The sequence below is a fragment of the Oncorhynchus nerka genome, linkage group LG12 (genome assembly GCF_034236695.1).
Source record: "Oncorhynchus nerka isolate Pitt River linkage group LG12, Oner_Uvic_2.0, whole genome shotgun sequence".
NCBI lineage: Eukaryota > Metazoa > Chordata > Actinopteri > Salmoniformes > Salmonidae > Oncorhynchus > Oncorhynchus nerka.
In genome coordinates, this window is record NC_088407.1 from 13,608,914 (window position 1) to 13,636,747 (window position 27,834).

The 27,834-nt window shown below is 46.2% G+C and overlaps 2 protein-coding genes across 2 annotated transcripts; one reads left to right on the plus strand and one right to left on the minus strand.

Annotated features, from left to right (window-relative positions):
• Positions 1-2,331: 2,331 nt before the first annotated feature.
• On the minus strand, positions 2,332-5,136 carry bmp15 (bone morphogenetic protein 15). The gene is made up of 2 exons (XM_029653042.2): positions 4,612-5,136; positions 2,332-3,295 (listed from the first exon to the last, which is right to left on the minus strand). The coding sequence occupies exons 1-2, from the start codon at positions 4,982-4,984 to the stop codon at positions 2,337-2,339; spliced, it is 1,332 nt and encodes a 443-aa protein (XP_029508902.1). The 5' UTR covers positions 4,985-5,136; the 3' UTR covers positions 2,332-2,336.
• A 3,181-nt stretch (positions 5,137-8,317) lies between these two features.
• On the plus strand, positions 8,318-15,677 carry LOC115123689 (ubinuclein-1-like). The gene is given in 16 exon segments (XM_065026017.1): positions 8,318-8,740; positions 8,898-8,943; positions 8,946-8,992; positions 9,907-10,005; positions 10,790-10,933; positions 11,394-11,479; positions 11,658-12,082; positions 12,204-12,448; positions 12,539-12,609; positions 12,716-12,842; positions 12,914-13,020; positions 13,136-13,267; positions 13,649-13,798; positions 13,878-13,931; positions 14,158-14,695; positions 15,060-15,677. Coding segments are annotated over 16 exon segments (3,189 nt in total). The 5' UTR covers positions 8,318-8,440.
• The last annotated feature ends 12,157 nt before the right edge of the window (positions 15,678-27,834 follow it).

Below are 27,834 nucleotides of genomic sequence, written 5' to 3' on the forward strand. Positions count from 1 at the left end.
ATCCCTGTGGAACGCTCTCCCCACCTTGCAGAGACCACATGGTCCAGTATCCCTGTGGAACAATTTAGACACTTTGTAGAGACCACATGGTCCAGTATCCCTGTGGAACGCTTTCCCCACCTTGTAGAGTCCACATGGTCCAGTATCCCTGCGGAACGCTCTCCCCACCTTGCAGAGACCACATGGTCCAGTATCCCTGTGGAACGCTTTCCACACCTTGCAGAGACCACATGGTCCAGTATCCCTGTGGAACGCTCTCCCCACCTTGTAGAGTCCACATGGTCCAGTATCCCTGTGGAACGCTCTCCCCACCTTGCAGAGACCACATGGTCCAGTATCCCTGTGGAACGCTCTCCCCACCTTGTAGAGTCCACACGGTCCAGTATCCGTGTGGAACGCTCTCCACACCTTGCAGAGTCCATGTCCTGACGAATGGCGGCTGTTCTGAGAGCAGAAAGGGGGTGCATCTCAACACTAGGAAGATGTTCCTAATGTCTGGTATACTCTGGATACAATGCCAAATTCAAAAAAATTGAAATGCACCCAAATAAAATGTGAAACAAAACTAAACTTAAGCCCTACATTAACAGGCCCATCAACCCTTAATATAATATTGTCCATTTTGTCCACTCCAGTATGCATCATGATGGAGAACCCTGAATTACATAACAGGCCCATCAACCCTTAATATAATATTGTCCATTTTGTCCACTCCAGCATGCATCATGATGTGGAGAACCCTGAACTACATAACAGGGTAAAGTCATGAATATAAACAGTTGGTTTTCTCAGACACAGATTGAGTCTAGTTCTGGACTAAATATCATGTTAAAATGGATAGTCACCATTCAAAATGCTTCTTTGTCCAAAAAAAAAAAAGAGACCGAATTTTTAAAATCCTTCTCACATTAGAACACACAACCAAATGTCAAAAACATTTACTTCAAAAACATGCATGGCTAACTAGTGACTACCAATTCAACATTAGGGGCACTATCATCCAACTGTAGTTAAGAAACAAAACCAATGTCAAATCAGATTTTTACAAAATATTCATTTTATTATTTATTTTTCATTCATTATAATAAAACGTCACAATAATTTCAGTGCGAGACTTTTAGCTAAACATTCATAAGACACACTCACATTGCACTTTCCCCGTTTAGTTTATTTTCCCCTGAGATACGCCATTGACAGTGATACTGCCCTAGTTCTTATCCTCCCTCCCTCCCGCCCTTATCCGTTTGGGAAGGCCACACCCTCGGCCCAGAAATATTAGACAAATCTGTGGTTTTGTAAAGAAGACTCCAAGGTTACGTCCCAAATGGCACCCTATTCCTTATGTAGTGCACTACTACCCTACTGGTCCTGGTCAAAAGGAGTGCACTACAGAGGGAATAGGGTGTCATTTGGGAGACAATCCAAGTCTAGCAAGACTCCATCGAGTCCTCAATAACTAAATATAAAGGCGCACTGAAAAAGGCCGGCGACCATTTTTTATTTAATTTAAAATGCTTTTTTTATTATTATTTTTTTGTATTTAATTTTAGGTCAGACACCCAAACTGTTAGAGGGACCCAACATGCCAACAACACAAAGTGTGTGGATCCAAATATGTACATATCTTACGAAGCTTAGTCTCTGGCCAATCACGTTGTGTGTTCCATCACTCACTTCCTGTGTCCAGATGTCAAGCATTGATAACAAGATTTTTAAAAGAAAAAGACCAGAAAAAACAACAAAAAAAAACCAAATTGGTTCAAGCAGAACGCCAGGATTGACCCTTCCTGTGCACCCATCAACATATTCCTACAGCCCATTATTTCATCATCATCCTCACATGACCATTGTCAGACTTCACTACCCACAGAGCTTTATGGTGGTGTGATCTGGGCTCTTAAGTTGTTCTCTCTGCCCTCCAGGAGGTTCACAGTGAAGTGAAGACATGATTCATTTACTGGTCCACTGATTCTAATATAAACCTGTACACAGAGCATGTTAAAGAAGGCAACAAGCCATTTTGTTTTTGTGGAACCCCCTCCAAGCTACCCCACCCTCTACCATCGTCTTTTCCCTCCTCTCCTCCAAAAGGTTCAGTGTGACATGGGGCATCTGAAGCCAGTGGGAGGGAGGGAGATGGATCAGCAAACTCACGGTTGGGAGGGACAGCTTAGTGAAAGGGAGGGTAAGCTAAGTCCCAGTCTCTACCGAGTAATGAAGAGGGGGACCGGCCTCCCCCTGACTCCCTCCCCACCCAAATGTCTTTAACTAGCAGCAAGTGTGTAAGGGAGGGGGGTCCATGCTCCTAACGTCCTCCCACCCCCCCATTTCTTTAACTACCGACAGGTGCAGGACTCAGCTATCATGTCAGGGATCTCCTTATAATCCACTGTCTTGTTGTCATCCAGCAGCATCAGTACGCTGATGGGCTTGTACTTATACGGCACGCAGGACAGCGACGGCACCTCGTCCATCCCCTTCCCTTTAATCAGGTTCTGCATTATGGCATGGCTGGAGGGGTTGAGGCCGTAGTGGAGGATTCTGGGACAGTCTCCTTTACAGTAGCCAGGGTTGTACTGGTGTGGGGCGAGGTATTTGACCAGGCCTAACGCCGCAAAGGTGACCCGGTAGGAGTGTAGTTTGCACTGGTTCTTGGGCGAGGGTTTCTTGTGTTTTCGGTAGTTGGGGATGTCGGAGGCGATGCTACCTGGGGGATTAGGGCCGTTGGAGCGACGGAGTCGGGGGGCGGAGAGGTGGTGAGGCTCTGGAGTCAGACCCCCCAAACTGGACCACCCAGTTCGGGTCGCTGCCCTCCACTCTCTGGTTTCTTCCTCTTCATTGAGGAAGAGGAGGAGAGCGGGGGTTTTGAGGTGATTTGCGGAGGCCGCCCTCCTTCCCCTCCTGTGTCCCCCTCGGATTCTCCACAGGCTTCCCAAGGCCTCGCTCCTCCAATGCCCAGGATCCAAGCACCAATACTGGGCCATGAGGGTCAGGCAACTGCCCTGCTTTGGCCTTTCCTGGGTCAGCTTTACCACCTGTGTGGTGAGGTGCTCTGTGATGTCAGTTTCTGTCCACTGCTGATGCGGCTCCAGGGTGACTAGGCGCCCCAGACCTCCATGGGGGCTTGTCCAGCTATCATTCCCCAGAGAGGTGACTCTGGCCCTGCAACGGAGAGGGGAGGGGTGGGGCGTCCTGGATGTATTAGAGGGACGGAGGTGGACAAAGGAGGCTCTCACTAGCTGTTCCAGGGAGAGGGACTGGAGGTCGTACTCCACTGTGTAGGTGTAGCGCAGGACTGGAGGAGGGAGAGAGAGAACATGCAGAGAGAGGACAGGAGGGGGAAAGAGAGAGAGATGGAGAGGGTTGAGGGAGGGGAAAGAGAGAGAGATGGAGAGGGTTGAGGGAGGGGAAAGAGAGAGAGATGGAGAGGGTTGAGGGAGGGGAAAGAGAGAGAGATGGAGAGGGTTGAGGGAGGGGAAAGAGAGAGAGATGTAGAGGGTTGAGGGAGGGGAAAGAGAGAGAGATGGAGAGGGTTGAGGGAGGGGGAAAGAGAGAGAGATGGAGAGGGTTGAGGGAGGGGGAAAGAGAGAGAGATGGAGAGGGTTGAGGGAGGGGGAAAGAGAGAGAGATGGAGAGGGTTGAGGGAGGGGGAAAGAGAGAGAGATGGAGAGGGTTGAGGGAGGGGAAAGAGAGAGATGGAGAGGGTTGAGGGAGGGGGAAAGAGAGAGAGATGGAGAGGGTTGAGGGAGGGGGAAAGAGAGAGAGATGGAGAGGGTTGAGGGAGGGGAGAGAGATGGAGAGGGTTGAGGGAGGGGGAAAGAGAGAGATGGAGAGGGTTGAGGGAGGGGGAAGAGAGAGAGATGGAGAGGGTTGAGGGAGGGGAAAGAGAGAGAGAGATGGAGAGGGTTGAGGGAGGGGGAAAGAGAGAGAGAGAGATGGAGAGGGTTGAGGGAGGGGGAAAGAGAGAGAGAGATGGAGAGGGTTGAGGGAGGGGAAAGAGAGAGAGAGATGGAGAGGGTTGAGGGAGGGGGAAAGAGAGAGAGAGATGGAGAGGGTTGAGGGAGGGGGAAAGAGAGAGAGAGATGGAGAGGGTTGAGGGAGGGGGAAAAGAGAGAGAGATGGAGAGGGTTGAGGGAGGGGGAAAGAGAGAGAGAGATGGAGAGGGTTGAGGGAGGGGGAAAGAGAGAGAGAGATGGAGAGGGTTGAGGGAGGGGGAAAGAGAGAGAGATGGAGAGAGAGGACAGGAGGGGGAAAGAGAGAGAGATGGAGAGGGTTGAGGGAGAGAAAGGATGTAAAGAACAGGGAGAGATGACAATGGTAGGAGTCAATATCGTCATCTCACCTTTGACCTGATACACTTCTAAATTGAAATGGTCAGGCTTCACCATAACAACAAACAGTTAAAGACAAAAGCTAACCTAGACTATTCAACACCATAGCATATACCCATCATAACCTATAGCCTTAGTAACGGTTTATATATTGTTATTATGAATGACAATGAATAGTTGTACAACAGGCCGACCCTTAACCACTGTAATTTCATATAATCAGATAGACAAAACCTTCAGGATGATAAGCGCTTGTTATCTTACACACTGTGTGTCTCACCTGAAGACGATGTCAGAGACCACACCTGGGTGGTGTTGGGTCGCAACAAACGCGCTGTGTTCGACCCGAACATCCGATGCTGTTTAGGCCTCCCATCCGGGTCGGCCGCGCTCTTAAACAAACTTAACATATATTGCAAGTTCTGGTCGGCCTTCTGTGCTTCTGTTAGCAGCGTGTGAAGCGGCTCCTGCTGGTTTTTCTGACAAGTGCTATGGTGATTTCGGCGACATCTCCCACCGAGTTGTGATTGTAACGAAGCAGAGGGATCGGTAGGAATGTTGGCCATTTCCCCGTCCGCTCGGGTAAACGTAGAACACAAGAAAAATACGAAAAAGGACAGGATACATGTGTTGTTACGGTGGGTAGCCCTCATGTTCGACCTAGCACCGGTGAAAGCCCGAGTTACTGCCACCAGAAGGATGGAATCAAAAGGTGTGATTTCTTACCGAGGACAAGGTCAGACGCGCGCTCACCTGACAAACAACCGGCAATTTTCGCTCATCACTAGTTACCACAGCGCCATAAACCACGCCCATTTCTACAAATTATATTCTCAAAATATGTTTTTAAACCTAACCAAAACCACACTGCTAACCGTGTGCCTAACCTTAAATGAAATCATTTTTGTTTATATGAATTTTTACGATATGACTTTATGGCCGTGGAAAACACCATAATCTGTTTGACCCCCAATTGACCCCTCTCGTGAGGTGTGGACGACAGGTGTGACGCAAAGGAGCAATTGTCATGCCCTGATGAAAGCTGAAACGCGAAATAGGCCAAACTCATAGAGATAAGTTAGAGGACTCAACTTGGATAGAAACTATTTTAGCATGGACAGTGACATTAAAGACATGCTCCGGAACTTTGGGGCCTACTAAGTATTTTTTTTTTTTACTTCCTGCTTTGAGCTGGATGTGTCCATGTGTAGCTCATACACACATAATCTATGCGCAGAATTACTGTTTTACCTCAATTAGACTCGAAATCTCTAGTTTGAAAGCGACTGTTTTTCCACTACATTTTCTTCCACATGGGCCAGCCCCTTCGCAATTTGAGTTCAACCAATGAGCTTCAGCTCCTCACCATATGAGTGACAGCTAGCAAGATGCACATGATGCACCGACAGCAGAGCGACGTGGACCACTTTTGGCTCGCGAGCTCTGCTTTCAGAACTACTGGCTAAAAAGTATCCAAAAGTACCGGAGAATCTATTTAAGGGCTTCCACAATTTTAAAGTAATCAACTGGTTGGGGATTCCTCTGGGTTGGGAGCGATCAGCCAATCGGTGAATCCCAAACCACCCCCTCGCCCCTACCAACTCACTCATAGGGTCCTTAGTTGTCAAGGGGTGAGAGTGACGAGGGGATCAATAAACCCATCAACTCCTGTACACTAAGTGACTTCAATTAATTCACGTTCCACTTTTAAATAGTAAAACTGGTATGAAATTCAAATGAACAAATAAAAGTTTTACACTTCAGTAACAGTTAAACATTTATTTTGGGAGGTATTTATCCTGTTATTTATTTCGGGAGGTATTTATCCTGTTATTTATTTTGGGAGGTATTTATCCTGTTATTTAATTTGGGTGGTATTTATCCTGTTATTTATCCTGTTATTTAATTTGGGAGGTATTTATCCTGTTATTTATTTTGGGAGGTATTTATCCTGTTATTTATTTTGGGAGGTATTTATCCTGTTATTTACCCTGTTATTTATTTTGGGAGGTATTTACCCTGTTATTTATTTTGGGAGGTATTTATCCTGTTATTTATTTTGGGAGGTATTTATCCTGTTATTTACCCTGTTATTTAATTTGGGAGGTATTTATCCTGTTGTTTATTTTGGGAGGTATTTATCCTGTTATTTATTTTGGGAGGTATTTATCCTGTTATTTATTTTGGGAGGTATTTATCCTGTTATTTACCCTGTTATTTAATTTGGGAGGTATTTATCCTGTTATTTACCCTGTTATTTATTTTGGGAGGTATTTATCCTGTTATTTATTTTGGGAGGTATTTATCCTGTTATTTATTTTGGGAGGTATTTATCCTGTTATTTAATTTGGGAGGTATTTATCCTGTTATTTATCCTGCTATTTAATTTGGGAGGTATTTATCCTGTTATTTCACGTGGCGAGTCTCGAAATCAGACACAAACAAATGCATGGGGCTTATAATTAGACACACCTCTCCATTATCTTGTATGAAATTGCACAAACTTCCAACAGATCGCAGTGCGCGTCGTGATAAGCACATCGCTCTGAAGCCTGCAGCCTTGCAGACGCTATCTGAGGGTCTTATTAGCCCCTACACCCTCCAACTGTTGGTGTGATCTTAAACAACCAAAACCGGATAGAAAGCATGCCGAAAAGATATTGAACTATATATATATATATATATAAAAAAAAATATATATAGTTCAATATCTTTTCGGCATGCTTTCTATCCGGTTTTGGTTGTTATATATATATATATATATTTGTTTTATTTTTATTTTTTATAATACCATCTTCAAGAAATAACAATCAAATAAAAGCTAGACAGTCAGGGAGAATTGATGCCTGTTGATTTTGTTATAATGTTTGATCAAAGGAACGCAGGATTAGCCATGTCAAAATGCATAGAATTGCAGGAAATTAGCTATAAAACGGCAAACTTTCCTTTCAGCTCCATGCCAAACTGTGTAGAATTGCTAGAAATAAGCTTCAAAACTGTACAGAAAAAAAACTCTACTCAATAGAAATATTTGCAGAATTGCAGAAAATGTGCTTTACAACAGCAACATGTTCTCTAAATCGCCAAAGATAAAGATACCTTTCTAGCTAATATACTATGTTATAGTTTACACTTCCTCTTCCAGGGAGCTGTGGAGAGGTCAAAATAATGACACGGTCTACTAAATCTATTCATTTTAAAACGGTGATTACTTTTTCTACTTGCTATTATCATTCACATAATTCTAACATATAATGTATGTCCCTTGGTCGCCGGTATGCCTGGGGTGGGGTTTCCCTGGGCAACAAAAAAAGCGTTAGAAACGTTGGACTAGAGTGCATAATTTAAAACATCAAACTCCAGCCTGGTAGGCGACACCGCCGTAAAACCCCAACGAAGAAGAATTCCCCAACCCACAACTCAACCCTCCCCGTTTTTTCAACTGGTCGTTCAGAACAGCACCGTTTCCGTTTAATTGAACGTTGCAGCAAAGACGTTCTATTATTTCACAGGAGGTTGGTGGAACCTTAATTGGGGAGGATGGGCTCGTGGTAATGGTTGGAGTGGAATAAGTTAAATTATTATTATGCCATTCCATTTTACTCCGTTCCAGCCATTATTATGAGCCGTCCTCCCCTCAGCAGCCTCCACAGTAATTATATTGACAAGATACCTAATTGAACTCTCTAACAATGGAAATACATGTCCTCAATTATTGAAGGGACACACTCTTTTCATAGCACTTTGATTTTTAAAAAAAGAAGATTTTTGTAGCAGGTTAGGTAAGCATTTTCACTTCCCTTAAACATAAGTCTCCTAACCTGCTACGAAAAAGTCACTTAGGTATCGATGTGACGAGTGTTTCCCAAATGATTGACTGCAGGTGAGATCAGTTCAGACCATTCTAGCCAATGAGAAGGCAGATATCCTCTCGCTTCACCTATTCCTCTCTGGTTGCAATACGTTCTATCGAACTGAACGCAGCACAGGTGAAATTCAAACGAACACCTGCTGTTGCTGATTAGGGGCGGGGAGTGTCTGTTGAAGTTATTTGGACAGCTACTAATTCAGCGGGACGCGGATGTTCAGATAGTCTTTTGTTCGCTGCCATGGCCGAACCACGAAGGGTTCAACTGACTACTCTGTCCAGTAATGTCCCCCTGCAGTCACAGGTGGGGGTCATTAAACCAGCGTTACCCCCTAAAGAGGAGCTCACGGTTACTCCAGTAGCTGCGTCGACCTCAACTTCCTGGGGAAGTCCAACCAAACAACCTGTAGCCACATCCAACTCGTCTTCTCAGGGTAGTTCAACCAAACTGGTTAAGACCGAACGCTTTGCCCTGACGTTGTTTGAGCCAGACCAGCATAGGTGTCCTGAGTTCTACTACCCTGAACTTGTTTACAAAAAGGTGAGAAAGAAATACGCTCCGTTCAGATATAATTGGTGTGATTGATCAATAGATTTAGACTGATCAATTATGAATGTTAAATCAACTAGGAAACTAGCTAAATGTATTATCCTAAATACGTTTCATTGACGCCACTAACAAAGGCACTGTTTTCCAGAAGAGCGTTTCAGACAAAGCTCTACCAAACACAATTGAGCAGGAGAACAGAAGGATGAACTTGGAGCGATCGCCAGGAGATTCGAGGATAAATATGTTAGTGGAGTTGAATATTAGTATTTGATGCCAAGCCTAATATTATGGCCAGGCACCACAAGCTAAAGTTGTGTTAAAGTTTATCCTACAACTTTAATCAAAATTTCATGAATTGTTACCACTTAATTTCTAAGCTCACTCCATTGAATCAAATCACACCATTTTAAAAGCCCTTGTCATCGAGAATATTACAAACTGGTCTATATGTAGTAACTAACTGACGAGATGGTGATTGGGTGTAAATTGTTTTTTGGCAGTCTAAATTCAGTGTCCTTGTCTTTAACCTCTCTATGCACATGCCAACACATTTCACAGCCTTTGAAGCATTCAGCAAATGTGTTTATCATTTGACATGTTCTCCCGATGTAGACAGGAAATTGTTTTTATATGTTAAATGTTTTCAACTATGTTTTCATCAGAAAATGTTATTTAACACACAGAAAAATGAAAATAATTCTTTTCAACACTTATGTTTAAGTCCGGTTGTGGAATTTCTTAACAAAATGAAACCAAAAGATTTAGACTGATTTGATCCAGTGTACAATTTTTTTATTTGCCTGATAATTAAATAGGCAAATATTTGCATATCACCTGATCTGCGTACTTAAATACAATATTTCAGAAACATTAAATTGGTAAAAATGTATTGTGATCTGATTAAAAATATATATTTATTTATTAGTGTGTGGTGCCTGGCCTTAAGACTGTTTAAATATTGCGTCCGAAATGCCACCCTATTCCCTATATAGTGCACTACTTTTGTCCAGAGCCCTACTGCACCCTATTCCCTATATAGTGCTCTACTTTAGACCAGAACTTTAGGGATTAGGGTGCCATTTGGGATGCATTCAATGTCATTGTTTTAATGCCTAATTGTCTTGATGAACCCCCTGTCTTGTTCTCTCTCTCTCCAGGGATGTGGGAACAAACGTAAGAAGGATCGTATTCAGGATCTAGTGGATATAGGCTATGGTTATGACAACGAGGACTCTTTCATCGACAACTCCGAGGCAGTAGGTTCAGTTTACCATGTTTCTCCTGGTTCGGTTTACCATGTTTCTCCTGGTTCGGTTTACCATGTTTCTCCTGGTTCGGTTTACCATGTTTCTCCTGGTTCGGTTTACCATGTTTCTCCTGGTTCGGTTTCTCCTGGTTCGGTTTCTCCTGGTTCGGTTTCTCCTGGTTCGGTTTCTCCTGGTTCGGTTTCTCCTGGTTCTCCTGGTTCGGTTTCTCCTGGTTCGGTTTCTCCTGGTTCTCCTGGTTCGGTTTCTCCTGGGTTCTCCTGGTTCGGTTTCTCCTGGTTCTCCTGGTTCGGTTTCTCCTGGTTCTCCTGGTTCGGTTTCTCCTGGTTCTCCTGGTTCGGTTTCTCCTGGTTCTCCTGGTTCGGTTTCTCCTGGTTCTCCTGGTTCGGTTTCTCCTGGTTCGGTTTCTCCTGGTTCTCCTGGTTCGGTTTCTCCTGGTTCTCCTGGTTCGGTTTCTCCTGGTTCGGTTTACCCTGGTTCTCCTGGTTCGGTTTACCCTGGTTCTGGTTTACCATGTTTAGTTTAGTAATGTAGTATTATACTGTAATATCTCCCCCTCCTGTCCTCTCTGAGCACTAAGCTGGTCTGATTAGTAATGTAGTATTATACTGTAATATCGCCCCCTCCTGTCCTCTCTGAGCACTAAGCTGGTCTGATTAGTAATGTAGTATTATACTGTAATATCGCCCCCTCCTGTCCTCTCTGAGCACTAAGCTGGTCTGATTAGTAATGTAGTATTATACTGTAATATCTCCCCCTCCTGTCCTCTCTGCAGTATGATGAGTTGGTCCCAGCCTCTCTGAGCACCAAGCTGGGAGGGTTCTATGTCAACTCTGGACCTCTCCATTTCCGCCAGGCCTCTGATACGGAGACAGACGACGACTTCATGACCAAGAACCAACAACCCAAGCCCCCTAAAGTAATTAACTCCATGGCTGAGTCCTGTTCCAAACAGCCCCCTAAAGTAATTAACTCCATGGCTGAGTCCCGTTCCAAACAGCCCCCTAAAGTAATCAACTCCATGGCTGAGTCCCGTTCCAAACAGCCCCCTAAAGTAATCAACTCCATGGCTGAGTCCCGTTCCAAACAGCCCCCTAAAGTAATCAACTCCATGGCTGAGTCCCGTTCCAAACAGCCCCCTAAAGTAATTAACTCCATGGCTGAGTCCCGTTCCAAACAGCCCCCTAAAGTAATTAACTCCATGGCTGAGTCCCGTTCCAAACAGCGTCCTAATCCTTCTACGGTGTACTACTTTTGGCCGGAGTGGTCTCTGAATAGGGTGCTATTTGGGATGCGGACAATATGTAGGATCATAACTGTGTTTGTGTTTGTGAATAGAACATGTTCCGGTTCAGACATCATTCTTTGTTTGGTTCCAGAAACGCAGGAAGCAAGAGGGAGAAGTGAAGAGGAGGAAATACTCTGGACAGGTGGTGACTGCAAACCCCACGGTGACAAACACTGGGTGAGAGACGGACTGACTCCTGATCAGTTGATTGACAACTATGGATCATAACTTGTCCATTTACTCTCTCTCTCTCTCTGTGCCCCCGTCTCTCTGTGCCCCCGTCTCTCTGTGCCCCCGTCTCTCTGTGCCCCCGTCTCTCTGTGCCCCCGTCTCTCTGTGCCCCCGTCTTCCCCAGTGTTCTACCTGACAAGAACATGTGGGAGGAGAAACCGAAGAAGAAGAAAAGGAAGAAGCCTGCTGGTCCTCTGAGTGTCACAGACATGTTGAGAAAGTTCCAGAAACAGAAAGACAAAGAGAAACTAAAAAGAGAGAAAGAGCGAGAGAAGTTTGGTCTGGAGAAGACTACACTACCCACAACCCCCTATGTTTCTGCAGACCCTGTTGGGGGCGGCGCCAACATGGCGGACCCTCTGCTCAGCTTGATCGGATCGACCAATGACCGGGCGTTTCTCCAGGCAGCCAGCACTGTGGACTTTGACCTCGATCTAGACACCCTATTGGACGCCTCCGCTGAGACGCTGGCCAATCAGGTAGTCGTTGCCATGACCTTAACCAATCAGGAGGTCAACGCCAAGACCTTGGCCTACAAGGAAGTGAACGGTTCGATACTCTACTATATTGTCCATTTTCATTGATATTTGTTTTGTGTTGATAATGGTACATTTGAAGTCCAATAATTACAACACACTATATATATATATATATATATATACTGTTCCAGGACTCTGTGCAGGTGGTGACCCCCCTACTTCCACCCTGGAGAGCCACACACAGACCCCCATCGACCCTGTCCCTCACCCCCAGGACCAGATTGACCTCGTCTCTGAATCCATCTCCAAGCCGCAGGCCCCAAAACCATCTACACAGCCAGTCTCTGACCCACAGGTCCAGCCCCTGCCACAGCCCACTCCCCTGCCTGAAGGTCTGTCACCAGCCATGGAGAAGAGAGCTCAAGACCTGGCCCTGGTATGCTACCGGACACTGGGCTTTGCGTTATGCTGTGCCCTTATGTTGTTGAGCGCCACATTGATTGATGTATTGGTTGATCTTGTTCAGGCTGCTAAGGGGTTGGAGGGAGAGTCAAAGGTCAAGTTCTTCACACCAGAGGTCAACGCCATCCTACTGGAGTAAGTCACTTGGTTTGGTTTCATGTTTAAACTACTATCAAAAACTTTCTTATACAAGTCCCATAACAATGTTCAGCCTTACGAGTAATGTGTGTGTGGTCCTCAGCATTGAGCTGCAGTGCAGAGATGTGAGTGGCCAGGTGCGTTCTAAGGTGTACACACACCTTGCTTCATTCCTCCCCTGCAGCAGAGAGACACTGCTGAAACGGGTCAAGAAACTACTGCTGACACAGGTAACACAGGATAGCTCGTCCTCTGTGTGTGTGTGTGTGTGCAGGCGCAAATGTTTGTCTGTGTGGTTTAGGAGGAGCCTCTCCAGAGGTTGAGGCAGGCAATCGACAAGGTGATGCCGGAACAGATCTCCCGTTACCACGACGACTGCCAGGCCCACGCCCAGGCCAGGGCCGCTAAGTAGGTCACCATGGCAACTATCGTCAACACACAGAACATAATAACTCATAGTCCACTTAATGTGCTACTTGGAGTGATCTAGCTAACCTGTGTGGCTGGTTCTGACCCGCTCCAGGATGGTGGAGGAGAGTAAAGAGCGAGAACAGAAGGAGAACACAGGATCAGAGGAGGAGGAGGAGGGGGAGGAGAGGAGTGGTAAACGAGTGGTGGGCCCCAGGAAGAAATTCAGATGGAACCAAGAGATCAGGTGTCTTTTAATGTTTTAAATGTTTACTCATCATTCTATCAGCACACACATATGTATAAACACCTATGGTGACTATCCTATCTTGTCCGATAGGGAGTGCCTGTGCAGTGTGGTTCAACACATATGTATAAACACCTATGGTGACTATCCTATCTTGTCCGATAGGGAGTGCCTGTGCAGTGTGGTTCAACACATATGTATAAACACCTATGGTGACTATCCTATCTTGTCCGATAGGGAGTGCCTGTGCAGTGTGGTTCAACACATATGTATAAACACCTATGGTGACTATCCTATCTTGTCCGATAGGGAGTGCCTGTGCAGTGTGGTTCAACACACATGTATAAACACCTATGGTGACTATCCTATCTTGTCCGATAGGGAGTACCTGTGCAGTGCGGTTCGGGTGAGGATGGACCGATTCAAAGTGGAGAAAGGGAAAGGTGAGACACAGGGACCGGAGGAGTTCCTGAAAGCTTTCTTGGACACAGAGATCAAAGCCCTCTGGCCTAAAGGCTGGATGCAGCCCAGGTACACACACACACACGCAACCCTCAAATATTCCAGTTGGCTTGTTGATGCGTGTTTCACTAGTGTGTTGGTTCCTCAGAGTGCTGCTGAAGGAGAGTAGAAGGGTCCACTGCCCCACTGCATCTCTACAGCAGTAAGTATCATCCATACAACTAGGAATTATAATACCTTTTTCTCTCTCTAGATCTCTATGGTAGCGTCCAGCAAACTCTTTATTAGCTGAACCAGGGTGTTGCTGCTGGGCTGGAGCTAAAGCATGCACTCCCTATAGCTCTGCATGACTCTCTGACTGCATCTCACACATTGTTTTTTTTGATGTGTGATAAGTAATTTTAGTGAAAACGTGTTCTCTCCCACAGAGTGAAGAGGAAGTCGGTGAAGAAACAGTCCTCTTTGGGCAGTGCTCCAACTCTTCCAGGGACCTCCAGTGGGCCTGGGGAGCCTAAGGTTTTCCTAGGAGTTCAACCCCCCAACGGTTCACCTCTTCTGGGCTCAGGCGTATCCACAACCCGCCAGAATCTAGATGACTCTCTGGACCAGGGTCGCATCCTCACACCCCCCTCTTTAGGGGTTGTGAAGGAGGAGCTACCTGAGCTGAGGGGGGAGGAGAGTTGCCGGTCTGATTTTGGTTTCCCCATGTTGACCCCCTACGATGATTTGAAGCCTTTGCCTGTCAGCATGTCAGCCAATGCCAACACACATGCTCAGTCAACGACCGCGAACACACCCCCTCAGGCGAACACTCACTCCCAGTCTCCTCTGACTGTGCTCGCTAACCAGGCGCTGGCGCAAGTCCACATCCACAAAGACTACATTTCCCAGGGGCACCTAGCATTGACGCAGGACCTTTCACTCCAGAACGGCCACCCTCCTCCACCACAGAAGAAGAAGAAACGGGTAACCACATTATTCAAAGTTGACAGACGGGTAGAATGCATTATAATGTGTTTGTGATTAGAGTTGCAAAATTTGGGGAACTTTCAATAAATTCCCTGGTTTCTCCGAAATCCCGGTTCTAGGTTTCTATAATCAGGAGAGAATAAGCATAAACTCGGATCCTCTAACCAGGATTTCTTGAAAAAAGGGAATTGATTGAAAGTTCCAGGAATGTTGCAACCCTAGTTGTGATGCATAAAGCCATTTGGTTTATTTGTTAGTTCAGGATTCTGAAAGTCATAGGCTTTGTCCCAAATGGCAGCTTTTTCCCTATGAAGTGTACTACAAAGTGAATCCGGTGCCATAGTTTGTTTATTGTTTGCAGGTTTCTGAGGCGTCTGCACGGAGCTTGCCTGCTCCGGGACACAAACCCTCTCCGGGACACAAACCCTCTCCGGGACACAAACCCTCTCCGGGACACAAACCCTCTCCGGGACACAAACCCTCTCCGGGACACAAACCCTCTCCGGGACACAAACCCGCTCCTAGTCTTCCTGGAATCCCTCTACTCCATGCCCTGGGTTTCCCGCTCTCCGACTTCGGACCAGGAACCATGGGAACGCTGACCCAGTCACAACATTCCAAAGACGCCCTGGGGACACAAACCCGGACTCCTAGTCTTCCTGGAATCCCTCTATTCTCCATGCACCTGGGTTTCCCGCAAAAGTCTTTCTCCCTGCGCCCCTCGGGGGGCAGAGTCTTTCTCCCTGCTCCCCTCTCCGACGGTAGTCTGGGGGCGGCAGTCTGGGGGACCAGGAACCATGGGAAGTCTTTTCTCCCGCTGACCCTGCGCCTCAGGGTCACAACATTCCAAAGACGTCTTTTCTCCCTGGCCTCACCGGCAGTCTTTTCTCCCGAACGTCTTTTCCCCTGCGCCTCACGGACTCCCTGCGCCACAGTACGGCAGTCTTTTCTGATGCATCTACGGTTGTTTCTCCCTTAGCATCTCCCGCGCCCCTCGGGGGAGCAGTCTTTTCTCCCTGGCCTGAGAAAATGCCCTGTCAATATTCAAATGGACTTTTTTACTAGGGGACGGCACTTTTCTTGCCTCTAAAGGGCAGTCTTTTCTCCCTCAGTCTTTTCTCCCTGCGCCCCTCGGGGGGACGGCAGTCTTTTCTCCTCTGCGCCTTCACGGCAGTCTCCCTCCCTTAGCAAAAAGATTGCAGTCAGAGTGCGCCCCTCGGGGGCAGTCTTTTCTCCCTGCGCCCTGGGGGACGGCAGTCTTTCTCCCTGCGCCCCTCGGGGGGGCAGTCTTTTCTCCCTGCGCCCCTCGGGAGGGGACGGCAGTCTTTTCTCCCTGCGCCCCTCAGGGGGGCAGTCTCGGGGGGGCACGGGGGGGGCAGCCCCTCGGGGGGACGGCAGTCTTTTTTCTCCCTGCTTTTCCTCGGGGGACGGCAGTCTTTTCTCCCTGGGGACGGCAGTCTTTCTCCCTGCGCCCTCGGGGGGACGGCAGTCTTTTCTCCCTGCGCCTCTCGGGGGGACGGCAGTCTTTTCTCCCTGCGCCTCTCGGGGGACGGCAGTCTTTTCTCCCTGCGCCCTCGGGGGGACGGCAGCTTTTCTCCTGCGCCTCTCGGGGGGACGGGGGTCTTTTCTCCCTGCGCCTCTCGGGGGACGGCAGTCTTTTCTCCCTGCGCCTCTCGGGGGGGACGGCAGTCTTTTCTCCCTGCGCCTCTCGGGGGGACGGCAGTCTTTTCTCCCCTCGGGGACGGCAGTCTTTTCTCTCGGGGGGACGGCAGTCTTTTCTCCCTCCCTGCGGACGGCAGTCTTTCTCCCTGCGCCTCTGTCTTTTCTCCCTCGCCTCTCGGGGGGACGGCAGGGGACGGCAGTCTTTTCTCCCTGCGCCTCTCGGGGGACGGCAGTCTTTTCTCCCTGCGCCTGGGGGCAGTCTTTTCTCCCTGCGCCTCGGGGGGACGGCAGTCTTTTCTCCCTGCGCCCCTCGGGGGACGGCAGTCTTTTCTCCCTGCGCCTCTCGGGGGGACGGCAGTCTTTTCTCCCCGCCTCTCGGGCCTCGGGGGGACGGCAGTCTTTTCTCCCTGCGCCCTCAGGGGGACGGCAGTCTTTTCTCCCTGCGCCCTCGGGGGGACGGCAGTCTTTTCTCCCTGCGCCTCTCGGGGGACGGCAGTCTTTTCTCCCTGCGCCTCAGGGGGACGGCAGTCTTTTCTCCCTGCGCCTCTCGGGGGGACGGCAGTCTTTTCTCCCTGCGCCCTCGGGGGGGACTCGGGGCAGTCTTTTCTCCCTGCGCCCTCGGGGGGACGGCAGTCTTTTTCTCCCTGCGCCTCTCGGGGACGGGGCGCCTCTCGGGGGGCAGTCTTTTCTCCCTGCGGCAGTCTTTTCTCCCTGCGCCCTCGGGGGACGGCAGTCTTTTCCCCTGCCTCGGGGGGACGGCAGTCTTTTCTCCCTGCGGGGGACGGCAGTCTTTTCTCCCTGCGCCTCTCGGGGGACGGCAGTCTTTTCTCCCTGCGCCTCTCAGTCTTTTCTCCCTGCGCCTCTCGGGGGGGACGGCGGGGGAGTCTTTCTCCCTGCGCCTCTCGGGGGGACGGCAGTCTTTTCTCCCTGCGCCTCTCGGGGGGACGGCAGTCTTTTCTCCTGCGCCTCTTCTTTTCCCTGCGCCTCTCGGGGGACGGCAGTCTTTTCTCCCTGCGCCTCTCGGGGGGGGCAGTCTTTTCTCCCTGCGCCTCTCGGGGACGGCAGTCTTTTCTCCCTGCGCCTCTCGGGGGGACGGCAGTCTTTTCTCCCTGCGCCTCTCGGGGGGGACGGCAGTCTTTTCTCCCTGCGCCTCTCGGGGACGGCAGTCTTTTTCTCCCTGGGGCAGTCTTTTCTCCCTGCGCCTCTCGGGGGACGGCAGTCTTTTCTCCCTGCGCCTCTCGGGGGACGGCAGTCTTTCTCCCTCCCTCGGGGGACGGCAGTCTTTTCTCCCTGCGCCTCTCGGGGACGGCAGTCTTTTCTCCCTGCGCCTCTCGGGGGACGGCAGGGGGGACGGCAGTCTTTTCTCCCTGCGCCTCTCGGGGGGACGGCAGTCTTTTCTCTGCCTCTCGGGGGACGGCAGTCTTTTCTCCCTGCGCCTCTCGGGGGGACGGCAGTCTTTTCTCCCTGCGCCTCTCGGGGGGGACGGCAGTCTTTTCTCCCTGCGCCTCTCGGGGGGACGGCAGTCTTTTCTCCCTGCGCCTCCGGGGGGACGGCAGTCTTTTCTCCCTGCGCCTCTCGGGGGACGGCAGTCTTTTTCTCCCGGGGGGACGGCAGTCTTTTCTCCCGCCTCAGGGGGACGGCAGTCTTTTTCCCTCCCTGCGCCTCCCTCGGGGGACGGCAGTCTTTTCTCCCTGCGTCTTTTCTCCCCTCTCGGGGGACGGCAGGGGGACGGCAGTCTTTTCTCCCTGCAGCCTCCCTGCGGGGGACGGCAGTCTTTTTCTGCCCTCGGGGGCGCTTTTCTCCCTCGGGGGGGGACGGCAGTCTTTTCTCCCTGCAGCCTCTCAGTCTTTTCTCCCTGCGCCTCTCAGAGGGGACGGCAGTCTTTTCTCCCTGCGCCTCTCAGGGGGACGGCAGTCTTTTCTCCCTGCGCCTCTCAGGGATATGACATTTTTTTACCTTCAGTCATCTGTCCTCTTCATTTTCTCCTCTACCTCAACACCAGGCAACTAACGTGATACCTGATCATCCTAATCATGATAAATCACAGCAATGTATATATTTATTACCTAATGTTATATCACGTCAATAAATATATTGATTACCTGATCAGATGTATTGCTTTTTAGATGGCAGCCAGCTGGTGGGAGAGGGACCCAACGCTCAGAGAAAACTACAGTGATTCAATCCTCTGACAGTGAACATCTAGAATGGACACGTGCAGTAAAAATGAGGGGAACCTGTGAAAAAATAATAATAATGAGAACTGGATGTAAAGGCCTATTGAGCCTGGAATAATGATCTAGGAATGGACACCTATAAGACATTGGAACTTCTGAGCCCCCGCTGAACAGATTAGATGGAACATTCCTCATCAGCAATGGGATGGGGTGAAATGTTTTCAATGGGTCACAGAGCTGCATGCATATCACTGGCTAGCACAGTGGTGTTATGAGGAACTTACTGAATTGAATGTGTTCTTGCCATATTAAAGTATTATTGATAGTTTGGTCATTCAAATCATGTAACCACGTTGGTAGCACGTTGTAATAAAGCATTTAAAATGAAATATGAGTACGCTTATTCATTGATGTAATCAATACTCCCACATTTTAAATGTTAGCTTGTATTCGCATAAATTAGTTTTAAAGTATGTAATAATCATTTGTAAGATGTTTATAGGTCCTTATAAACCATTTAGGCCTAGGCTACTGCTAATCATAAAAGTAGCTTTGTATGGGCTCACAAAATGAGTGCTATTTATACCTTATAAATATTTTTATTAATTGACCTGGGCCCGTTTTCCCAAAAGCATCGTAATACATTTAAGTTCATAACTGTTAACATGTCTAACATGGTATTCTTTCACTATAATAGCTACTGTAAATTGGGACAGTGCAGTTAGATTAACAAGTTAGACATCTGAGATTGGCAGAAAGCTTATGTCCTGGGAAATGTTCTTGTGACCTACAACCTCATGCTAATCACATTAGCCTACGTTAGCTCAACCGTCCTGCGGTGGACCCACACATCCTGTAGAGCTTAATTAACCTCAAGGATCTGCCCCTTTTTCTTCCATTTTCCCCTACAATGACATACCCAAATCAAACTACCTGAGGCAAGGATGTGCATATTCTTGGTACTATTTGAAAGGAAACACAAGTTTGTGGAAATGTGAAATGCATGTTGGAGAATATAAAACAGATCTGGTGAAAGATTATACAAACATATTTTTTTGTAACGTCTTTGAAATGCAAGAGGCCATAATGTATTATTCCAGCCCAGGCGTAATTTAGATTTTGGCCACTAGATGGCAGGAGTGTAGGTGCAAAGGTTCACTGATCGAATTAACCATCGCATTGCTGTTCAACATTTTGTATCAAGACTACCCAAATGTGCCTAATTGGTTAATTAAGGCTACGTAAATTGTTAGAACTGTCATGGGCGTATCCTTAAATCCGAGCGATTTCCCAAAACTAGTTGACGTTGGCTTGCAACCACTGGTTACCGACTGCCTCAGACCACCGGGAGAAAGACTTAGTAAATCAGATTCTTTTTTTTTTGCTCTTTCACACCACTATGCACAGATCTCAAGATGTTTGTCTTACTGTGGCGGATAAGTTCAGAACGGATGTACCTGTAACCAGGTTTCAATCAGATCTTTTTACGTGAGTGAAGTACATGTCTGTCGGATAGAAGATTTCATGACCGGCCTGAATGGAAACTGAACAGTTTCAGTTCAAATGTCGTCAAAAGAAATGTTCTGGCCATGGTGGGATCTGTCGGTAAAATGAATTATGCAAGAAAAGTGGTGGAAACATTTATGCACAAATCATATTGATATAATCGCCATATCGATCTAAACTGTGTGGTCCTCACTACGACTTGTCAGAAAACCATGCAGTTCATTAGGCTACAGATGAAATAAATGATGAAAGTGCATGGTGATGAGTTTGATGCTCTTTTCCAATAAATATCCAGGATCTTATCCTGGAGGCATTACTGATCATCTTGGCTGCCGTTTTGACAAAGATAAATTATTTCACTTTTGTCCATAATCTAATGCATACGTGATCCCTAGCCTGAGGACACGTGGCAGTACTGGAGTGGGCGTACTCTCATTACTGACCATCTTGTACTCGTACTCTCTGTACAAAACACAATTTTTTGTGAAAAAAAGCAGTTAAACATGCAGTGGATACATTTTTGAAAATGTATTAAAAAAAATGAAACTTTTAAGTATTCAGACCCTTTGCTATGAGACTTGAAATTGAGCTCCGGTGCATCCTGTTTCCATTGATCATCCTTGAGGTGTTTCTACAACTTGATTGGAGTCCACCTGTGGTAAATTCAATTGATTAGACATGATTTGGAAAGGCACACACCTGTCTATATAAGGTCCCAAAGTTAACAGTGCATGTCAGAACAAAAACCAAGCCATGAGGTTGAAGGAATGGTCTGTAGAGCACCTAGACTTGATTGTGTCTCTGCAGCACTCCACCAATCAGGCCTTTATGGTAGTGGCCAGATGGAAACCACTCATCAGTACAAGTCACATGACAGTCCACTTGGAGTTTTCCAAAAGGCACCTAAAGGACTCTGACCGTGAGAAACAAGATTCTCTGGACTGATGAAACCGAGATTAAACTCTCTGGCCTGAATGCCAAGCTTCACATCTGGCGGAAACCTGGCACCATCCCTACGGTGAAGCATGGTGGTGGCAGCAGCATCATGCTGTGGGGATGTTTTTCTGCACCAGGGACTGGGAGACTAGTCAGGATTGAGGGAAAGATGAATGGAGCCAAGTACAGAGAGATCCTTGATGAAAACCTGGGGCGAAGGTTCACCTTTCAACAGGACAACAACCCTAATCACACAGCCAAGATGACGAGTGGCTTCGGGACATGTCTCTGAATGTCCTTGAGTGGCCTAGCCAGAGTCCGGACTTGAATCTGATCAAACATCTCTGGAGAGACTTGAAAATATCTCTGCAGAACCTCTCCCCATTCAATCTGACAGAGTTTGAGAGATATTGAGTTTGAGAAGAATGGGAGAAACTCCCCGAATACAGGCGTGCCAAGCTTGTAACGTCATGCTCAAGAAGGCTTGGCTGTATTCGCTGCCAAATGTGCTTGAAAAAGTATTAAGTGAAGGGTCTGAATACTTATGTAAATGTGATATTTCAGTGTTTAATTTTGTATAAATTGGCAATTTTTTCACTTTGTCATTATGGGGTATTGTGTGTAGATTGATGAGGGCAAAAATAAGGCTGTTAACAAAATGTGGAAAAGGTAAAGTGGTCGGAATACTTTCTGACTGTAATGGTCTGTATAGATTGTCTGTTTGTACCCATCCATCCATCTTGTCGTGGTTACATTTTTTATTTTTTTTATTTTAAATTTGACCTTTATTTAACCAGGCAAGTCAGTTATTAGGAACACATTCTTATTTTCAATGACGGCCTAGGAACAGTGGGTTAACTGCCTGTTCAGGGGCAGAACGACAGATTTGTACCTTGTCAGCTCAGGGGTTTGAACTCGCAACCTTCCGGTTACTAGTCCAACACTCTAACCACTAGGCTACCCTGCCGCCTCTACACTCTAACCACTAGGCTACCCTGCCGCCTCTACACTCTAACCACTAGGCTACCCTGCCGCCTCTACACTCTAACCACTAGGCTACCCTGCCGCCTCTACACTCTAACCACTAGGCTACCTGCCGCCTCTACACTCTAACCACTAGGCTACCCTGCCGCCCCAAATGCGGTGGTTCGCAATTTCAGTTTTGCACGAATGTTGCCATATATCCACAGTTTTTGTTTGTTTGGATAGGTTCTAATTGTCACCATGGGAACAGCATCCTCTATGCACTTCCTGATGAACTGAGTCAGTGTATATGGTCGATACTATTCTCGGAGGCGACCCCTGGAACATTCCCTAGTCCGAGTGAGTGATCAAAAGAATCTTGAAACGTATATATTTCGATTGGTCAGACCAACGTTGAACAGTCCTTAACACAGGTACAGCCTGTTTAAGTTTTTGACTAAAGGAGGCGTGATCTGATTTACCAAAGGGAGGGTGGGGCCTTGTAGCCCTCCCGGGAAGGGGCAGTAGCAGTGGTTAAAAGTGCTCGATACACAAGTAGCACAGGAGATGTGCAGATAGAACTTCAGTAGCGTTTTCTTTAGATTTTCCTTTATTAAAGTCCCCAGCTACAATAAATGTGGTTTCAAGATATGCTTTTTCCAAGTTTGCACAAAGTCCAGTGTGGTTCCTTTAGGGCCGAAGTGAGTGCTACAGGGCAATAGTCATTAGTTCAGTTACCTACACTTTATTGTGTACAGGAACAATGGTGGACATCTTGAAGCAAGTGGGGACAACAGACTGGGAGAGGGAGAGATTGGATATATCTGTAAACATTCCAGCCAGCTGTTCTGCACATCCTCTGAGGACCCGGCTTGGTATCGACTTGAGGGGGAATATACACGTCTGTGACGATGACCGACTAGAATTATCTCTGGAGGTAATGCGGTCGGCATTTAATGGTGAGCTATTCCAGATCGGGAGAACAAAAGGACACAAGTTCCTGCATGTTACCACAATCACACCGCGGGTAGTTAATCATTAAACATACACCTCCACCTTTAGATTTCCCGAAGATATATTTTTTCCTGTCTACACAATGGACGGAGAACCCCGCTGGCTGAATGGACGGGGACAGTATATCCGGAAAGAACCATAATTATGTAAAACAGCGTATGTTACAGTCCCTTATGTCTATTTGGAAGGAGATCCTTCGCCCTGAGCTTGTCTATTTTATTATCCAGGGACTGAACGTTAGTGAGGATTATTGATAACCACTTGTTATTATACCTTTATTTCAACAAGGAACAAAGACTGAGACCAAGGTCTCTTTTACAGCTGGGCCCTGCGTGTACATGTTTACACATACAGTTTAGGTACAATGATTAAGAAATTACACAAGACAAAACAAAACGATCACAGATAACACAAAAAAACAACAGCAGATTGTTACATTTACACAGGTTATTCCCCTAACAGGTTATTCCCCTAACAGGTTATTCCCCTAAGAGGTTATTCCCCTAAGAGGTTGTTCCCCTAACAGGTTATTCCCCTAAGAGGTTATTCCCCTAAGACCTAAGAGGTTATTCCCCTAAGAGGTTATTCCCCTAAGAGGTTGTTCCCCTAACATGTTATTCCCCTAAGAGGTTATTCCCCTAACAGGTTATTCCCCTAACAGTTTGTTCCCCTAACAGGTTATTCCCCTAACAGGTTATTCCCCTAAGAGGTTGTTCCCCTAACAGGTTATTCCCCTAACAGGTTATTCCCCTAAGAGGTTGTTCCCCTAACAGGTTATTCCCCTAACAGGTTATTCCCCTAAGAGGTTGTTCCCCTAACAGGTTATTCCCCTAAGAGGTTGTTCCCCTAGCAGGTTATTCCCCTAAGAGGTTATTCCCCTAACAGGTTGTTCCCCTAGCAGGTTATTCCCCTAAGAGGTTATTCCCCTAACAGGTTATTCCCCTAAGAGGTTGTTCCCCTAACAGGTTATTCCCCTAACAGGTTATTCCCCTAACATCACAAGAACTTGTATTACCCGAAACAGTTACAAGCAATACAAAAGGCCCATGCTTGATTCTTTTGCAGGAAAAGGATTAGTTTGATTTTTACACACACAATTTTTTAAACCTTAAGTCTCTTTATTAACGAGGTGTGTTTACCAGCCTTGGAGGTTAAAAAAATGATGAAAAGAAAGAGAATGCTTAAACGGGGTCCATTATGCAGTTTAGGGATAAATGCTCTGAGTAATGAAGGTCATGGATAAAGGCTTGCTCTGAGAAGTGTTTATACTTTCTCTTTGGAAGTATATGGGGGTCAGGTTTTTATTTAGCCTAGTGTCTCTGATACATGCAATAGGGCACTGGTCACTGATGTCATTAGCAAAATAACCCACTAGCTATATATTTTTGAGGTGTATTTGTTGAGATAATGTATTTTAATGTAGACTTTTCCGGGTCTTTTGGATTAGGATGGGTAGGTATTAGTTATTAGTTGAGTAAGATTGAGTTTTTTACAAATGTCTTTTGATTTAAGCGATGCTGGTATCAGCCAGTCCAGATTGAGACCTCTGATAATCAATTATTCAGAGTTGCCATAATTAGAATTAGAATTTGATCTTAAACTGACTTGCCTAGATAAATAAAGGTTACATTTAAATAAATATGAAATTAGGCTTTCGAAAAGCTTCCTGGTCTTTGTAGTTGAATCTGTGTTTGAAATGTAATACTTGACTGAGGGACTTTACAGATGTTGTATGTATGGGGACAGAAGAAGGTTAAGTCATTCAAAAATAAAGTAAACTGCTATTATTTCATACAGTGAGTACATGTCATTTGCTAAGCCAAATTTTACTCCCAAACTAATTTAGGTGTCCCTAAAGAAATACTTATGCAATGGCTATATTTTAGTTATTCATTTTTTTTTAATCATTAAAATAAATATACATTTTCATCTGCTTTTACATTACAGACTATGTTGTGTAGATTGTTGACAAGAAATCAAAATTAAATACATTTTAATCCCACTTTGTAACAATTAAATGTGAAGAAATCCAATGTATTATTGTTAAGGGCAAACTACAGAATGGCTGCAGGCTTTAGTTGCAAGTCATTTTTTTAGAAACAAACACACACATACACACACACACATACACACATACACACACACACACACACACACACATACACACACACACATACACACACACACATGCACACACATATACACACACACATACACACACACACACACACACAGTATTTAGAAATGAGAGGTTGGGCCAGTTTGAAACATTCCACAACGGTCATTATCTGAAGTGAATTACAGGGGAGAAAAATGTGGGGAAACTGAACACAAAAAACAATAGACCCATCTGAAGACAATCCATTTCAAACTAAGGTTTCTTTCTTTTCTCAGTTATGTTTATATATGGTTATATACAGGTAAGATATAATTTGCTCTCATCAACGTGCTCACAGTTGAATCATTGTTTAATTTAAGGCTTAGAAATGTAAGCATTTCTTTCACAAAATGTTTAATAAATGATTAGAGTGGATAGAAAACATATCGATGTTGTTTTACTGTAGGCTAACTACGCCTAGGCGACCCCTATGTCTCAAACATGTCCGACAACAAAAAATGTTTTTTTATGTGTGTACGCTAGTGGCCTAATAACAACTTTACAGCTTCACAACACCGCTACTAAAGTAGCGGTTTCAGGTTACAAATGAACGACTGGATATTCACAGGAATTACGTCTCAAACGACTCACTATAGCCTATATAATGCACTACCCTATGGGTCCTGGTCAAAAATAGTGCACTACATATGGGAAAGGGTACCATTTGGAACGTAGCACACTACATAGCGGATACAATTATTTCTCTAAAGTTGTGTCTTTTCAGACAGACAAGGCGATACAACACAGCGGTTGACGCCTGACACGTCCATCCCTTTGGGCGCTCTCATTGGACAATCACAGCTCAATCTCTACCGTGACTGGCTGCGAAAGAAGTCAATCAAAATCGCTTTCGAATAGTGGGACTGGGAAATAACTTCTTCCTACGCGTCAGAGAAGTTTTGGAACACTGGCGAAACTTTTTTGAGCCCTCCCCCCACCTCTCTCACACTCATTCCTCTGTCCGTTCCGGTGGTAGACCCGTGATGGAGACTCAGAGTTCTTAAACTGCGCCGGTAGAAAAGTGACTCCTCGTGGTCGATTACGGCTAATAACGGTAAAAGAGATCTAGAATGGAGACGGTTGAGCAGCTCGTTTCGTTTAACCATATCCAAGTCCAGCTGAAGGGAGGCTCGCCTTGGGGGTTCACGCTGAAAGGAGGTCTCGAACACGGAGAACCGCTCATCATCACTAAAGTGAGTCGTGATTTGGATTTCAGAAAGTCACCAACGCTCTCTGTTGTCGTGGAATAGCGTTTATTTGGATTTATTTTTACTGTTAAAGGCTGACAGCTTTGAAACATTTTATGTAGGCCTATAGCCAATGCAATGTGCATTTTGTCAGTCTACATTTATGTGGTTTCAGTCTGTTACATAGTTACATAGTAACTACTATCTACATGCCCAGTCTGTGTAGAACGGTGTAACTACCCTTGTTGACTATCCAGGAAAACTTCATTGTCACCTAATGTAGTCGCACCTCACCAGTAAATGTATCTACACATGTTTAAATGTCTTTTTTAAAGAAACTTTAGAGATAAAATGTCAGGGACATACAATGATATGCTGATATGCTCCTACCTGTAAATATTTTGGATACCTCTTTTTAGATAATATTAAAAACAAACAACTAGTGGCGCAGGGGTCCAAGGCACTGCATCTCAAGACACCCTGGTTCGATTCCAGGCTGTATCACAACCGGTCGTGATCGGGGCGGTGCACAATTGAACCAGAGTCATCTGGGTTTGGCCGGGGTAGGCCGTGATTGTAAATAAGAATTTGTTCTTAACTAACTTGCCTAGTTACAAAAAACAGGTCCTATAAAAAGAGAGAGTTAATACACATGTTCTACAGCAGACAGGTTGGTGTTATTGTTACATGAAGTAGATGTTATGTCTACATCCCACATGGCTCCTCATCCTCTATTTAGTGCTTTACTTTTGACCAGGATCCATAGGGAATATCTAGGGAATGTAGAGGGAATATCTAGGGAATGTAGAGGGAATGTAGAGGGAATATCTAGGGAATGTGGAGGGAATATCTAGGGAATGTAGAGGGAATATCTAGGGAATGTGGAGGGAATATCTAGGGAATGTAGAGGGAATATCTAGGGAATGTAGAGGGAATATCTAGGGAATGTGGAGTGAATATCTAGGGAATGTGGAGGGAATATCTAGGGAATGTAGAGGGAATATCTAGGGAATGTCTAGGGAATATCTAGGGAATGTAGAGGGAATATCTAGGGAATGTGGAGGGAATATCTAGGGAATGTAGAGGGAATACCTAGGGAATGTGGAGGGAATATCTAGGGAATGTAGAGGGAATATCTAGGGAATGTAGAGGGAATATCTAGGGAATGTAGAGGGAATATCTAGGGAATGTGGAGGGAATATCTAGGGAATGTAGAGGGAATATCTAGGGAATGTAGAGGGAATATCTAGGGAATGTGGAGGGAATATCTAGGGAATGTGGAGGGAATATCTAGGGAATGTTGAGGGAATATCTAGGGAATGTAGAGGGAATGTAGAGGGAATATCTAGGGAATGTGGAGGGAATATCTAGGGAATGTAGAGGGAATATCTAGGGAATGTGGAGGGAATATCTAGGGAATGTGGAGGGAATATCTAGTGAATGTAGAGGGAATATCTCTCTCTCTCTCTCTCTCTCTCTCAATTCAATTCAATTCAAGGGCTTTATTGACATGGGAAACATGTGTTAACATTG